This window comes from Oncorhynchus keta, chromosome 18 (assembly GCF_023373465.1).
Source record: "Oncorhynchus keta strain PuntledgeMale-10-30-2019 chromosome 18, Oket_V2, whole genome shotgun sequence".
In the NCBI taxonomy this organism is placed as follows: domain Eukaryota; kingdom Metazoa; phylum Chordata; class Actinopteri; order Salmoniformes; family Salmonidae; genus Oncorhynchus; species Oncorhynchus keta.
Genome location: NC_068438.1, coordinates 50,910,372 through 50,926,910, shown reverse-complemented (window position 1 = coordinate 50,926,910; position 16,539 = coordinate 50,910,372). Strand labels below are relative to the sequence as shown.

The following is a 16,539-nucleotide window of genomic DNA, read 5'->3' as shown; positions in this document are numbered from 1 at the left end:
GTTAAGAACAAATTCTTATTTTCAATGATGGCCTAGGAACAGTGGGTTAACTGCCTGTTCATGGGCAGAACGACAGATTTGTACCTTGTCAGCTCGGGGATTTGAACTTGCAACCTTTCGGTTACTAGGCTACCCTGCCGCCCCAGCCTAGTATATAATTTTAGAACCCCTTTAGGTATTTATATTTTAATAAAAACAAGATTAAAGATGTAATTTGTCCTTTACTACTGTAGCCCATAGAAAAGCACTGAACAACACATTCATAATTGGCATAAAAAAAAACAAGTTAAAAAAATGTATCATCAAATCAAATCTAATTTATTTATAAAGCCCTTCGTACATCAGCTGATATCTCAAAGTGCTGTACAGAAACCCAGCCTAAAACCCCAAACAGCAAGCAATGCAGGTGTAGAAGCACGGTGGCTTGGAAAAACTCCCTAGAAAGGCCAAAACCTAGGAAGAAACCTAGAGAGGAACCAGGCTATGTGGGGAGGCCAGTCCTCTTCTGGCTGTGCCGGGTGGAGATCATGAGGAATAAGGTTGTCTGTCCTATATCTAGGAGACTTATTTAAGAAAGTTCTGGAAATATTATTATTTTTATTTTTATTTATTTTGACACATATTTATCTCCTTATATTTGTTGGCACTTAACCATACTAGCATTCAGTTTTATGGGTTACCTTTTCAGACGAGCAGAACGGAGTTAGCAGGTCCCAACCGTTCGGACGCTAAAGACGTTTTTTTATTTTTGTTTAGCGAGAAGAAACCCATTTTTTTTTCCCGGGAATGTCTCCTGGTCTGACAAACATCAGCTGTAAAAACCTCTGCCTTGATTCCCCACCTGCAGCGTTTACTGTGAATACGATTTTCGGGTCGAACGGCCCTTGACAACCCGCAGCCACATTGAATCCTGGTTCCCCCAAATCTCCAATCAATTGGTCTTAAAAACATCAGTGAATTTAGACTCGTATTGAATCCTGAGATAATGAATTGCAGAATTGCAGAAGTATTTCTCTGTTTTGTGCTTTTATTATACATTTGATTCTCTCTGTGGTTTCTTTCTATATGAGATGAGACTATGGCCTATACTAATATACAAATAAAGCTAAAAGAGGATATCATATAATATCCACATTCGAACAGAAACAATCATACGGATTGTGCTTCATTTTTGTTTTTTAATTCAACTTTTATTTTTTTTTAAACATTTTATTTTTTAACATTGTTTTTTTTTTGTGTGTGTCAAGAACTATTCCGTTTTTTTTTGTACGTCCATCGTTTTCCACAACATGAGAGCCTAATTGTGTGCCTCTCATACCCAATACCATTTTTACAGTTGCAACTAAGCCCCATCACGTCGTTCACATTGATACATTTCACATATTCTTCTCAGAAAAGCATAATTATCGGCATAAGCCAGTGTTTTCCGGAGTCAGGTGAAGCACATTTCTTTCCGCTTCCTGATAGAAATATATGCAAAAGGTATATAACAGGGATGGTGAGGGGAGTAGGGGACACAAAATCCCCCCCACCCCAAAAAAGAGTTTAAACAAACGTGTCAGAAGCAGATTGAAAACGGTCTGTATATTTAGGAAATGTCAAATAAAACATGACAACTAACAAAGGTTTGGGTGTTAAAAACTTGACTGAAACAGGATCTGCTCTTTTTCAAACACTGAGTACAAGTAGCGGAGTACACTTGCAGTAAAAACAAGGCAGCATTTTTATCGATTTGCTTGTTAAAACCGACCAGTAAAACCAAACTTGAGCTTTCTCTTTCGGGAGAGGAGTGGAGGGGACTAAGAACTGGTTCCTGCCCCAGCAGCACTGAGCCAACTGCAGACTGTGTTGGTCGACTGGCAGAGATGGACCGGACATAGGGCAATTCTGGCAAATGCCAGTGGGCCAGAATAAAAAATAAAAAAAAAATTGCTTAATAGTGGGTGCCTCAAGGAAACAAATGGGCTGATGCGTTTGAAATGCCCGGGCCGATATCTGGTCCTAGTCCGCCCCTGCCTCTGGTGAAAGAAACAAATCAGACAGAAAGAAGAACAGAGGTGGAAACATAAAGGAGACGGGACGAAACGGAAAGCTCTAAATGAAGTACTCTTTCTTCTCCTCTGCTGCGTGGTTCCCCTCTGCGTTGATGATGGCCGTGTCTGCGTCAGGGGCATCCTCGGATCCTTTAGCCTCGTGTGTTAGGTACGTCCCTGTTCACACACAGACACACACACACACACCCACAGACACACACAACCCCACACACCCACAGACACACAAACAGACACAAACACCCACCCACACACACCGACACACCCACAGACACATCCACAGACACACACACACCCACAGACACATCCAAAGACACACCCACAGACACAAAGACCCACCCACACACACCGACACACCCACAGATACAAACACCCACCCACACACCGACACACCCACAGATACAAACACCCACCCACACACACCGACACACCCACAGATACATCCACAGACACACACACCGACACACCCACAGATACATCCACAGACACACACACCGACACACCCACAGATACATCCACAGACACACCGACACACCCACAGATACATCCACAGACACATCCACAGACACACCGACACACCCACAGATACATCCACAGACACACAGATGTTTGGGTTATGTTTTCTATGTTTCTTGCATTTTATAATAATATAATATATGCCATTTAGCAGACGCTTTTATCCAAAGCGACTTACAGTCATGTGTGCATACATTCTACGTATGGGTGGTCCCGGGAATCGAACCCACTACCCTGGCGTTACAAGCGCCATGCTCTACCAACTGAGCTAAACGGTTTAAAGATTATTTACAGTATGTGGACATTTTTGACAATTTTACTCAAATATTGTGGGACTTTAGGAGAAGTAAATGACATCCTTACCTTTATGCCTAGCCAGATACCGCCCCAGAGCTATGATCAAACACAAGGTGATGAACACAACCACAGCCACAACACCTCCAATTAATGCATGGTCAGGGTCCTGCTGTCCTGGTGCATTGGGATCTGGAGAGAGAGAGGGAGAGGGAGAGGGAGAGGGAGAGAGAGGGAGAGAGAGAGGAGGAGAGAGAGAGAGGAGGAGAGAGAGGAGGAGAGGGAGAGGGAGAGAGAGAGGAGGAGAGAGAGGAGGAGAGAGAGAGAGAGAGAGAGAGGGAGAGAGAGAGAGAGGAGGAGAGAGAGAGAGAGGGAGAGAGGGAGGGAGAGGGAGAGAGGGAGAGAGAGGGAGAGAGAGAGGAGGGAGAGGGAGAGGGAGAGAGAGAGGGGGGAGAGGGAGAGGGAGAGGGAGAGAGAGAGAGGGAGAGGGAGAGGGAGAGAGAGAGGGGGAGAGGGAGAGAGAGGGAGAGAAAGGAGAGAGAGAGAGGGAGAGGGAGAGAGAAAGGAGAGAGAGAGGAGAGAGAGAGAGAGAGAAAGAAAGAAAGGAGAGAGAGAGAGAGGAGGGGAAGAGAGAGAGAGAGAGAAGAGGAGGGGAAGAAAGGAGAGAGATAAGGAGGGGGATAGAGATGGAAAAAGGAGGAAGAGAAGAATGGGAAGAGGAGAGAGAGAGCAAGAGGAGGAGGGGAATAGGAGAAACAACAGGTGAGTTTCATGCAGTGGGTCATCAATAGAACCAATGAAACATCACAGTGTTTCTGAAACGTTATTTCCTGCAGGTGCAGTCGGTGAGTCGGTAAAGAGGAACCAATGAAAACATCACAGTGTTTCTTATTAAACAACATGAACAAAACTGTCATAGCAAAAACAATCTTCCAGGATAGATTCTTCTTCTTGAATTATTCAGCAGCAGCACTTTTAACAAGGTTGAGTTTGGGCCTGAAAAAAAAACCAGGACATTGTGTGAGGGAGGAATTCAACTTTGTACACGTCCCCAAAAGGGCTGTTCCTTATCAAATCCACTACTTCTGAAAAGCAGTGAACTATAGAACTATAGATTCCATGTGGGATTTGATCCTAATCTATCAGCGGTTGGTCTACTGTAGCTGTTAGCTATGCCTGCTATCCCAACGCAGCCATAACAGGCCCAAACCACTGTCCCTGTCTTGCTCAGAATCCGTGGCGCTGAAGGTCTTTGGTACAGTCTGAAATGGCTTCGGTTTAACCTGAGGCTGACTGGGGGGGGGACAGAGGGCATCCTGAAACCGGTTTACCACCCTACCTGAACTGGGCCCCCCCTGTCGCTGTGTGTGTGTCCCTGACTGGGGGGGGGGGGGCAGAGGGCATCCTGAAACCGGTTTACCACCCTACCTGAGCTGGGCCCCCTGTCGCTGTGTGTGTGTCCCTGACTGGGGGGGCAGAGGGCATCCTGAAACCGGTTTACCACCCTACCTGAGCTGGGCCCCCTGTCGCTGTGTGTGTGTGTCCCTGACTGGGGGGCTGAGGGCATCCTGAAACCGGTTTACCACCCTACCTGAGCTGGGCCCCCTGTCGCTGTGTGTGTGTGTCCCTGACTGGGGGGGCAGAGGGCATCCTGAAACCGGTTTACCACCCTACCTGAGCTGGGCCCCCCTGTCGCTGTGTGTGTGTGTGTCCCTGACTGGGGGGCAGAGGGCATCCTGAAACCGGTTTACCACCCTACCTGAGCTGGGCCCCCCCTGTCGCTGTGTGTGTGTCCCTGACTGGGGGGGGCAGAGGGCATCCTGAAACCGGTTTACCACCCTACCTGAGCTGGGCCCCCCCTGTCGCTGTGTGTCCTGCTGTAAACTGTGAGCGGTCGGTCTGACATGACTTTATGTGCTACTTCTGTGCTCTGCTCTCATTAGCTCATGGTGATGAATGGCAGAGCCCACTGCTCAGCTACGCAAAGTCACCCTGAGAGAGAGAGAGAGAGAGAGAGAGAGAGAGAGAACGAGAGAACGAGAGTGAGAGGGTAAGAGCGATGGGAAGAGAGAGAGAGAACGAGAGAACGAGAGAGTGAGAGGGTAAGAGCGATGGGAAGAGAGAGAGAGAGAGAGAGAGAGAGAGAACGAGAGAGTGAGAGGGTAAGAGAGATGGGAAGAGAGAGAGAGAAAGAGACGGTAAAGGAGAGGGGGAGAGAGAGAGCGAGGGTAAAGGGAGAGGGGTGAGAGAGAGTGAGGGTAAGGGTAAAGGAGAGGGGGAGAGAGAGAGCGAGGGTAAGGGTAAAGGAGAGGGGGAGAGAGAGAGCGAGGGTAAAGGGAGAGGGGTGAGAGCGAGGGTAAGGGTAAAGGAGAGGGGGAGAGAGAGAGCGAGGGTAAGGGTAAAGGAGAGGGGGAGATAGAGAGCGAGGGTAAGGGTAAAGGGAGAGGGGTGAGAGAGAGCAAAGGGGAGATAGAGAAGAGAGGGTAAGGGAGAGGCGGAGATAGAGGGAGGGGTGTTGGGTATTCCTATTTCTGTTCCACCTAGTACATTCCTCATTATTAACACCTAGAAATGTAACTTGTGTTCTTACCCGCCAAGTTTTATATGGAAAACCACACAATCTCCATATGGATGTAATTCTATGCAAGACGTACTGTATAATTCATCATCTTGATCTGGATTCACACAGAATGGGGCCACCATGATGGAACTACCAGCCTAAGTCATTGACTGCCTCCCAAGTGGTACCCTATCCCCCCATTAATCTATTCCCCTATTAATATATTCCCCTATTAATCTATTCCCCTATTAGCATATCCCCCTATTAATCTATTCCCCTATTAACATATTCCCCTATTAATCTATTCCCCTATTAATCTATTCCCCTATTAATCTATTCCCATATTCCCCTATTAATCTATTCCCCTATTAGCATATCCCCCTATTAATCTATTCCCCTATTATCATATTCCCCTATTAATCTATTCCCCTATTATCATATTCCCCTATTAATCTATTCTCCTATTATCATATTCCCTATGAATCTATTCCCCTATTAATCTATTCCCCCATTCTCATATTCCCCTATTAATCTATTCCCCTATTCTCATATTCCCTATTAATCTATTCTCCTATTATCATATCCCCTATTAATCTATTCCCTATTATCATATCCCCTGTTAATCTATTCCCCTATTAATCTATTTCCTATTAATCTATTCCCCTATTAATCTATTCCCTATTAGCATATCCCCCTATTAATCTATTCCCCATTCTCATATTCCCATATTAATCTATTCCCCTATTAATCTATTCCCCTATTAATCTATTCCCCTATTAGTATATTCCCCTATTAATCTATTCCCCTATTAATCTATTCCCCTATTAGCATATCCCCCTATTAATCTATTCCCCTATTAATCTATTCCCCTATTAATCTATTCCCCTATTAATCTATTCCCCTATTAATCTATTCTCCTATTATCATATCCCCCTATTAATCTATTCCCCTATTATCATATCCCCCTGTTAATCTATTCCCCTATTAATCTATTCCCCTATTAATCTATTCCCCTATTAATGTATTCCCCTATTATCATATTCCCCTATTAATCTATTGCCCTAATCCCATATAATTTTATTCCCCTATTCCCCTATTATTTTAATCCCCTATTATCCCATTCCCCTATTCTCCTATTATCCCATTCCCATATTCCCCTAATCCCATATTCTCATATTCCCCTATTATCCCATTCCCCTATTCTCCTAATCCCATATTCTCCTATTCTCATATTATCCTATTCCCCTAATCCCATATTCTCCTTTTCCCCTAATCCCATATTCTCCTTTTCCCCTAATCCCATATTCTCCTATTCCCCTAATCCCATATTCTCCTATTCTCCCAATCCCATATTATCCTATTCCCCTAATCCCATATTCTCCTATTACCCTAATCCCATATTCTCCTTTCCCCTAATCCCATATTCGCCTATTCCCCAAATCCCATATTCTCCTATTACCCTAATCCCATATTCTCCTATTCCCCTAATCCCATATTCTCCTATTACCCTAATCCCATATTCTCCTATTCCCCTAATCCCATATTCTCCTATTCCCCTGATCCCATATTCCCCTATTATCCTAGTCCCCTACTGCCCTATTACCCTATTTTCTTCATGAATTACACTGAGTGTACAAAACATTAGGAACACCTATTTAATATTGAGTTTTTGCCCTCAGAATAGCCTCAAATCGTTGGGCATGGACTCTACAAGGTGTGGAAAGCGTTCCACAGGGCTGCTGGCCCATGTTGACTCCAATGCTTCCCACAGTTGTGTCAGGTTGTCTGGATGTCCTTTGGGTGGTGAATCATTCTTGATACACACAGGGAAACTGTTGAGTGTGAAAAACCCGGCAGCGTTGCAGTTCTTGACACAAACCGGTGGCACCTACTACCCCCGTTCAAATGCACTTACACCCTCTGAATGGCACACAGACACAATCCACGTCTCAATTGTCTCAAGGTTTAAAAATCCTTTATTAACCCGTCTCCTCCCATTAATCTACACTGATTGAAGGTGGATTTAACAAGTGACATCAATAAGAGATCATAGCTTTCACCTGGATTCACCTGGTCAGTCTATGTCCTGGAAAGAGTTCCTAATGTTTTCTACAGTCAGTGTATATAGGGTGCCATTTGGGACAAACCCCAGGCATGCAGTCTGGTGTATTAAACCTGTCTGTCTCTCTGTCAGGAACAGGAAGTGTTTGGTAGAGTGTGTTTATTGTTGTCACCTAGATAAAAGCTTCAGCTATCTGTTGTTTAATGCATGTGCGTCATTGCCAAAGGCACAACAAAGGACAACAATAAAAACTACGGCTGAATCTCAAATGAGATCGTGTTCCCTACGTAGTGCACTACTTTGGACCAGGGTCCACAGGGCTCTGGTCAAAAGTAGTGCACTATATAGGGAATAGGGCTCCATTTGGGAGGTAGGCTAACGTGACCTCAGATTGCTGCACACGTGGATTCTCTTCCTTCTCTATGAAGAGCGACAAGGTTGGGGTGACAATATAAATATTTAAACTGAAATTTACACACATTACGGAGGCACAGCCATAAATTGAGAGAGAGGTGTCTGAGTTCATTAAACTATCATGTCTGAATCCCAAATGGGACACCCTATTCCCTATAGGCCCTGGTGGAAAATTAGTGCACTTTAAAGGAAACAGGGTACCATTTGGAACGCGGGAAAAAAATGTGTTGAAGTGAGGAGGGAGCCTAGCTAGAGAAATGTATATTTCCAGGGGACACGTTCTCTTATGACATCACAAGGTTGGTGTACTTGGCTTAAACCATACAAAAACAAGGTTAGGCTCCTCCCCTTGTAGGTCGTTCTGGCTAAAACCAGGTCTACATACTTCACTTTATGTTCTTAAGACCATTAGACCGGACCTGGTAGAGAAAGGTAACACACACAGTTCATTCGTAAAATGTATTCAGACCCCTTGACTTTTTCTACATTTTGTTACATTACAGCTTTTATTGTAAAATGGATTCAATTGTTTTATTTCATGATCAATCTAAACTCAATAACCCATAATGGCAAAGCAAAAATGGGTTTTTAGAAATTTTTGCAAAAAAATTGAAATAAAAAACTGAAATAATACATTTACATTAGTATTCAGAAACTTTACTCAGTACTTTGTTGAAGCATCTTTGGCAGTGATTACAGCCTCAAGACTTATTGGGTAAGATGGAACAAGCTTGTCACACCTGTATTTGGAGAGTTTCTCCCATTCTTCTCTGCAGATCCTCTCAAGCTCTGTCAGGTTGGATGGGGAGCGTCGCAGCACAGATATTTTCAGGTCTCTCTAGAGATGTTCAATCGGGTTCAAGTCCGGGCACTAGCCGGGCCACTCAAGGACATTCAGAGACTTGTCCCGAAGGCACTCCTGCATTGTCTTGGCTGTGTGCTTTGGGTCGTTGTCCTGTTGTAAGGTGAACCTTCGACCCAGTCTGAGGTCCTGAGGGCTCTGGAGCAGGTTTTCATTAAGGATCTCTCTCTACTTTGCTCTGTTCATCTTTCCCTCGATCCTGACTAGTCTCCCAGTCCCTGCCACTGAAAAACATCCCCTCAGCATGATGCTGCCACCACCATGCTTCACCGTAGGGATGGTGCCAGGTTTCCTACAGACGTGGCGCGTGGCATTCAGGCCAAAAAGTTCAATCTTGGTTTCATCCGACCAGAAAATCTTGTTTCTCATGGTCTGAGAGTCTTTAGGTGCCATTAGGCAAACTCCAAGCAGGCTGTCATGTGCCTTTTACCGAGGAGTGGCTTCCATCTGTCCACTCTACCATAAAGGCCTGATTGGTGAAGTGCTGTTGAGATGGATGTCCTTCTGGAAAGTTCTAGGAGAGGGGATGACTTCGACAATTTATTGTTAAAACGAGAGTCTGCCTGGATCTTTAACTTAAAGACCCTTTTGCTCCCTTCGGTCTCAACTTAGACTTTGATCTGAAGCCATTCTTGTGATTTTGTAAATGTTTGTTGGCCTACGTAGCCATACACTATCCATTCACGTTGTTTAGTATGCTATTTTAGAATATGAGAATTAACCAATGATATCAGGCCACACCCGGCCATGATTACAGACACCTGTGTGTGTGTGTGTGTCCTTTAACACGATATAAACGAATCTCCCCACAGTGTTTGTCATTATACCCCTGATGAAGACAGCTTGTCTGTCCAAACGTTGGATATTAACTTATTCAAATACTGCATCTGAGCTCCGAGAGTGTGCCGCTCTCTTTTAATTTCTTTCTGGAAGGTTCTCCCATGTCCACAGAGGAATTCTGGAGCGACCGTCGGATTCTTGGTCACCTCCCTGACCAAGGCCGTTTTCCCCTCGATTGCTCAGTTTGGCCGGGTGGCCAGCTCTAGGAAGAGTCTTTGTGGTTCCAAATTTCCACTTAAGAAGGATGGAGGCCACTGTGTACTTGGGGGACCTTCAATGCTGCAGAAATGTTTTGGTACCCTTCCCCAGATCTGTGCCTCAACACAATCCTGTCTTGGAGATCTACGGACAATTCCTTTGACCTCATGGCTTTGGTTTTTGCTCTGACATTCACTGTTAACTGTGGGACCTTTATATAGACAGGTGTGTGCCTTTCCAAAGCATGTCCAATCAATTGAATTTACCACAGGTGGACTCCAATCAAGTTGTAGAAACATTTCAAAGGATGATCAATGGAGACAGGATGCACCTGAGCGCACTGTCAAGTCTCATAGCAAACGGTCTGAATACCTATGTAAATACGTTTTTTTTATTTTTTTTACTTTGCAAACATTTCTAAAAACCTGTTTTCGATTTGTCGTTATGGGGTACAGTGTGTAGATGGCTGAGGATTTTTATTTATTTAATCTATTTCAGAATAAGGCTTTAACGTAACAAAATGTGGAAAAAGTCAAGGGGTCTGAATATTTCTCCAAAGGCCCATCCCAAATGGCACCCTGTTCCCCAACAGCGCTCTGCTGAAATGTATTTAGGGAATAGGGCTGTAGTATAAAGTAGTGCACTATATAGGGAATAGGGCTGTAGTATAAAGTAGTGCACTATATAGGGAATAGGGCTGTAGTATAAAGTAGTGCACTATATAGGGAATAGGGCTGTAGTATAAAGTAGTGCACTATATAGGGAATAGGGCTGTAGTATAATGTTGTGCACTATATGGGGAATAGAGTGCCATTTGGAATGCAAACACAGAGACTCGCTGGGGTAGAAACTAATCAATGACTGAACTCCCCCACTAAATAGCCAATTAGGTGCTCCATTAAACGATTAAGACACCAGCCACGGCCGACCGCTCATTGGGCAGGATTAGAATTTTCTGAGCTGAACTGACCAAGACGCACCTCCAACAACACATAACATCTCACATAATTCTACCCCCAAAACAATGACAATTTATCTCAACCAGTGGCATAAGGGCTTTTTAGGTGAGCATTGATGCCACCGTGTGATAAGCAGTGCTCACTTTGTCAAATCAAATAAATGTGGTTGTCCATTCCCAGCATGCCTCTCTCCAGAGTGCCTGTTGGAGAGATGCATCGCTACGGCGCGCCACCAACGTTCTGTCCCCAAAAATGATCTAACATAAATCACGAAGCATATATAGGATAAGGCAGAGAGAGAGAGTATGTGTCTTATGTTCTGTAGTCTACAGGCTGGAGATAAAATGGATGACAATGTAATGAGGACGGACACTTTTTACAGGCTTCACCGATCAAATAGCCAAACCTGAAGAGCGCCCGATCAAATAACAAAAATGCGTTGTCATGATAACACACAACAGGTCCTACAAAAAAACAGAACAGGTCAAAGTGAAATGGATAAATATGGAAAGGACAAAAAACAACTGTTGTCCAGGAGTTTCCCCCCCATTGTCCTAATCAGTGGTTTCAAGTTTGTATCCGTACAATTTTTTTGACAAGCTGAACATAGCGAAAAAGAAAATACGTCTGCATTTCCCGCTGTGTAAGTAAACACATTGCAAATAGGCTCACGATAACTCCGGATAAAGTCGGGTAGTTTATATTCAGAGCTTAAACAGCCAAAATGATTAGAATCACGACTAATAAAAGCCAAATGCAACGGCCTGTTTTTTTTTTTTACAAATGACGGGCCTACCACATAGATGGGCATAGGATAGAGAGAGTATGTGGGCTGACATGGTAGGCTACACCCCAGTAAGCACGTAACGTCGTTTTTTGTTTGTTGATATTTTACAAACGGTAGGCTTAACACATAGATGGGCATTGATCAAATTCAATTTCAGGCAACACTGTGGGCTCCAAAGGTGGTGTAATGAGTTTGTACTAAAAAAAGATTTCACATAAAGCTAACTTCATTATTCATTTTTTTTACTGGATCAGTAATCACGGCCGGCGCCGACGTGTTGTGGACGTCTTTGTTTTGGTGTAGTCTTTGATTTCCACGTCCACGGACATTGGTTTTTGGTCAGGTCCGGACCAAATCTGAACCAATCATAGGGTTCAGATTTTGTCCGGTCTGGACCAGTCCTGATTTGGCACAAACATAGACGTCTATAAATGATATCTTTTCAATTTCAACAGCCCAAAATGTGCCTGATTGCAACATCTGGAAAATACATATTTTCACCTTTCATTCAGAACCTAAATTTATATTAATTTCCACTCCCGGAAATACATTATTTTGCTGCTTTTTTTTTGGTCTTGCCTAGTACCGCAGAACAGCAAGGACCAGCAAGGACCAGCAAGGACCAGCTAGGACCAGCAAGGACCAGCTAGGACCAGCTAGGACCAGCTAGGACCAGCTAGGACCAGCAAGGACCAGCAAGGACCAGCTAGGACCAGCTAGGACCAGCAAGGACCAGCTAGGACCAGCTAGGACCAGGACCAGCTAGGACCAGCTAGGACCAGCTAGGACCAGCTAGGACCAGCAAGGACCAGCTAGGACCAGGACCAGCTAGGACCAGCAAGGACCAGCCCTGACCTCAGCCGGGAACTCATGTTAGATATTCATTTCTACAGTCATAACATTCATCCAACATCCTCCATTCATAGCTAAACCTAAAAATAAAATACATGAGCACCATTCCAACATGCAGTATCATGGTTTCCTACCCAATAGGCACCCCATTTACTATTTAGTGCACTAGTTTTAACCAGGGCCCTCTAAAAGTAGTGTACTATATATAGGGAATAGGGTGCAAATTGAGAAAAGAGTTATGGAGCTCATAATCATTATCGTATTGTGAAAGATTTCTAAGATGTGATTGTCGGTCTCGGTCTATGATCATTGACCATACATTTCAGTGGTATTGCAAGATGCCTTTTTTCTCTCTCTCACATGCATTTCTATAATGAGATGAACCTACAGACGGATCAGTATTGTATAAAACTTCCCAACAACCCTTTTTCTCACGGATCAGAATTGTCTGGAAGGACCATGAAAAGGAGTCGGTAATGGTGGAGGATTCTGAAGAATTCGTATACAGGCGGAAAGCACACAAGATAGACCATCATGCAATTTCAAGATGATGCCAGCTTTAAAAAATAAATAAATATGCACGTGACCGTTGAAGATGTTCTTAGGGTTCGTAATAGAGTGTGGGCCAGGGCCAATGTTCATTGTGACTGTCGTGTTAGAGACTGAATAATACAGTGGCAGAGAGCCTAGCGAGGTATCGCTGTGGAGAGGACTGACTCAGCTCCATGGGAGGTGATGGGTGAGGACTGACTCAGCTCCATGGGAGGTGATGGGTGAGGACTGACTCAGCTCCATGGGAGGTGATGGGTGAGGACTGACTCAGCTCCATGGGAGGTGATGGGAGCGGACTGACTCAACTCCATGCGAGGTGAAGGTTAGACTCATGCTGTGTGATAGGAAGGCTATGGGCAAATCTGAAATGGCAAACTTATAGGCCTCTGGACACATGTAGAGCCCTATATTGTGTAGGGAACAGGGTCCCATTTGGGACGCTGGCTGTGGCGTGTGGCGTATGTGACCTCACATCAATCAATCAATCAATCAATCAATCAATCAATCAATCAATCAATCAAATGTATTCATAAAGCCCTTTTTCTTTTTTGTTACATCAGCCAATGTCACAAAGTGCTGTACATGTACCACCTCACATGTATGACCTCACATACATGACCTCACATCCTGATTGCAATTATGACCTGTCAGCCGGCGAGCAGCGGGATATTTACCTGTGGTGGGCTCTGGTAAGTCTTTGGCTGTTGCCATGGTTGCAGACAGAGACGCAGAGGCAAGGAAGGAAGGAAGGGAAGACGAGGGGAGAACAACATCATATCACATAAAGATTAAATCATAGAATGAGACATGGAGGGGGGTCTGGGGTTACCGTGCTCTTAGACTGTCGATCCAGACGGACAGACGGACGGACAGACAGAGAGAGAGAGGGGTTACCGTGCTCTTAGACTGTCGATCCAGACGGACAGACGGACGGACAGACAGAGAGAGGGGTTACCGTGCTCTTAGACTGTCGACACAGACGGACAGACGGACAGACAGACAGAGAGAGGGGTTACCGTGCTCTTAGACTGTCGATCCAGACGGACAGACGGCCGGACAGACAGAGAGAGGGGTTACCGTGCTCTTAGACTGTCGATCCAGACGGACAGACGGACGGACAGACAGAGAGAGGGGTTACCGTGCTCTTAGACTGTCGATCCAGACGGACAGACGGACGGACAGACAGACGGACATACAGAGAGAGGGGTTACCGTGCTCTTAGACTGTCGATCCAGACGGACAGACGGACGGACAGACAGAGAGAGAGAGGGGTTACCGTGCTCTTAGACTGTCGATCCAGACGGACGGACAGACAGAGAGAGGGGTTACCGTGCTCTTAGACTGTCGATCCAGACGGACAGACGGACGGACAGACAGAGAGAGGGGTTACCGTGCTCTTAGACTGTCGATCCAGACGGACAGACGGACGGACAGACAGAGAGAGAGAGGGGTTACCGTGCTCTTAGACTGTCGATCCAGACGGACAGACGGACGGACAGACAGAGAGAGGGGTTACCGTGCTCTTAGACTGTCGATCCAGACGGACAGACGGACGGACAGACAGAGAGAGGGGTTACCGTGCTCTTAGACTGTCGATCCAGACGGACAGACGGACGGACAGACAGAGAGAGGGGTTACCGTGCTCTTAGACTGTCGATCCAGACGGACAGACGGACGGACAGACAGAGAGAGGGGTTACCGTGCTCTTAGACTGCCGACACAGACGGACAGACGGACGGACAGACAGAGAGAGGGGTTACCGTGCTCTTAGACTGCCGACACAGACGGACAGACGGACGGACAGACAGAGAGAGGGGTTACCGTGCTCTTAGACTGTCGATCCAGACGGACAGACGGACGGACAGACAGAGAGAGGGGTTACCGTGCTCTTAGACTGTCGACACAGACGGACAGACGGACGGACAGACAGAGAGAGGGGTTACCGTGCTCTTAGACTGCCGACACAGACGGACAGACGGACGGACAGACAGAGAGAGGGGTTACCGTGCTCTTAGACTGTCGATCCAGACGGACAGACGGACGGACAGACAGAGAGAGGGGTTACCGTGCTCTTAGACTGTCGATCCAGACGGACAGACGGACGGACAGACAGAGAGAGGGGTTACCGTGCTCTTAGACTGTCGACACAGACGGACAGACAGACGGACAGACAGAGAGAGGGGTTACCGTGCTCTTAGACTGCCGACACAGACAGACAGACGGACGGACAGACAGACGGACATACAGAGAGAGGGGTTACCATTCTCTTAGACTGTCGACACAGACAGACAGACGGACAGACTGAGAGAGAGAGGGGTTACCGTGCTCTTAGACTGTCGACACAGACAGACGGACGGACAGACAGACAGACAGAGAGAGAGAGGGGTTACCATGCTCTTAGACTGTCGACACAGACAGACAGACAGACAGACAGACAGACAGACAGACAGACAGACAGACAGACAGACAGAGGGGTTACCGTGCTCTTAGACTGTCGACACAGACAGACAGACAGACAGACAGACAGACAGACAGACAGACAGACAGAGAGAGGGGTTACCATGCTCTTAGACTGTCGACACAGACAGACAGACAGACAGACAGACAGACAGACAGACAGAGAGAGGGGTTACCGTGCTCTTAGACTGTCGACACAGACAGACGGACGGACGGACGGACAAACAGACAAAGCGGGGTTACACAGTGGCCCAAAGCGAAGCTCACTTCAAGCTCAGCTGAGTGACGACTGACAGAACCAGAAGAAGCCCACTGAAACGAACGTCGGGAGTTCATTGGAGACGTCGCAGTGACAACAGTACAGGGCCCAGTGACACACACAGACAGTGAGGATGACAACGATGACAATCAACCACAAGCTATTCAAAGTCTACTCTCTGTTATGGGGTAGAAGGCTATGGCAGACAGCTCTTAAAATAGGAGTAGAGATTGTAGACTCTTAGAAACAAAAGGTGCTATCTAGAACCTATAAGGGTTCTTTGGCTGTCCACATAGGAGAACCATTTGAGGAACCCTTTTTTGGTGCCAGGTAGAACCCATCTGGTTCCAGGTAGAAACCTTTTGGTTACCAGGTAGAACCTGTTCCACAGAGGGTCTATTAAACCAGAGTCTATTAAACCAGCTGTCTGGGTATCAGCTGTCTGGGTATCAGCTGTCTGGGTATCAGCTGTCTGGGTATCAACTGTCTGGGTATCAGCTGTCTGGATATCAACAGTCTGGGTATCAACTGTCTAGGTATCAGCTGTCTGGGTATCAGCTGTCTGGATATCAACAGTCTGTGTATCAACTGTCTGGGTATCAACTGTCTGGGTATCAGCTGTCTGGATATCAACAGTCTGGGTATCAACTGTCTGGGTATCAGCTGTCTGGATATCAGCTGTCTGGATATCAGCTGTCTGGGTATCAGCTGTCTGGATATCAGCTGTCTGGGTGTCAACAGTGTATTAAATCAACTCTCTGGGTATCAGCTGTCTGGGTATCAGCTGTCTGGGTATCAGCTGTCTGGGTATCAGCTGTCTGGGTATCAGCTGTCTGGATATCAGCTGTCTGGATATCAGCTGTCTGGATATCAGCT

The 16,539-nt window shown here is 45.8% G+C and overlaps 1 protein-coding gene across 4 annotated transcripts in view; it reads right to left on the bottom strand.

Annotated features, from left to right (window-relative positions):
- Positions 1–297: 297 nt before the first annotated feature.
- Positions 298–16,539, bottom strand: part of LOC118380913 (cell adhesion molecule 2-like) — a 225,934-nt gene continuing 209,692 nt past the window's right edge. For 3 of the 4 annotated variants that reach the window (XM_052468836.1, XM_052468838.1, XM_052468837.1), the window contains exons 5-7: positions 13,622–13,648; positions 2,931–3,053; positions 298–2,210 (exon numbers count right to left, since the gene is read on the bottom strand). In XM_052468836.1, the coding sequence (XP_052324796.1) occupies positions 2,095–2,210; positions 2,931–3,053; positions 13,622–13,648 (266 nt within the window). In that variant the 3' untranslated portion in view covers positions 298–2,094. The remainder of the gene's footprint in view (positions 2,211–2,930; positions 3,054–13,621; positions 13,649–16,539) is intronic. The other variant, XM_052468839.1, reaches the window with a different exon arrangement.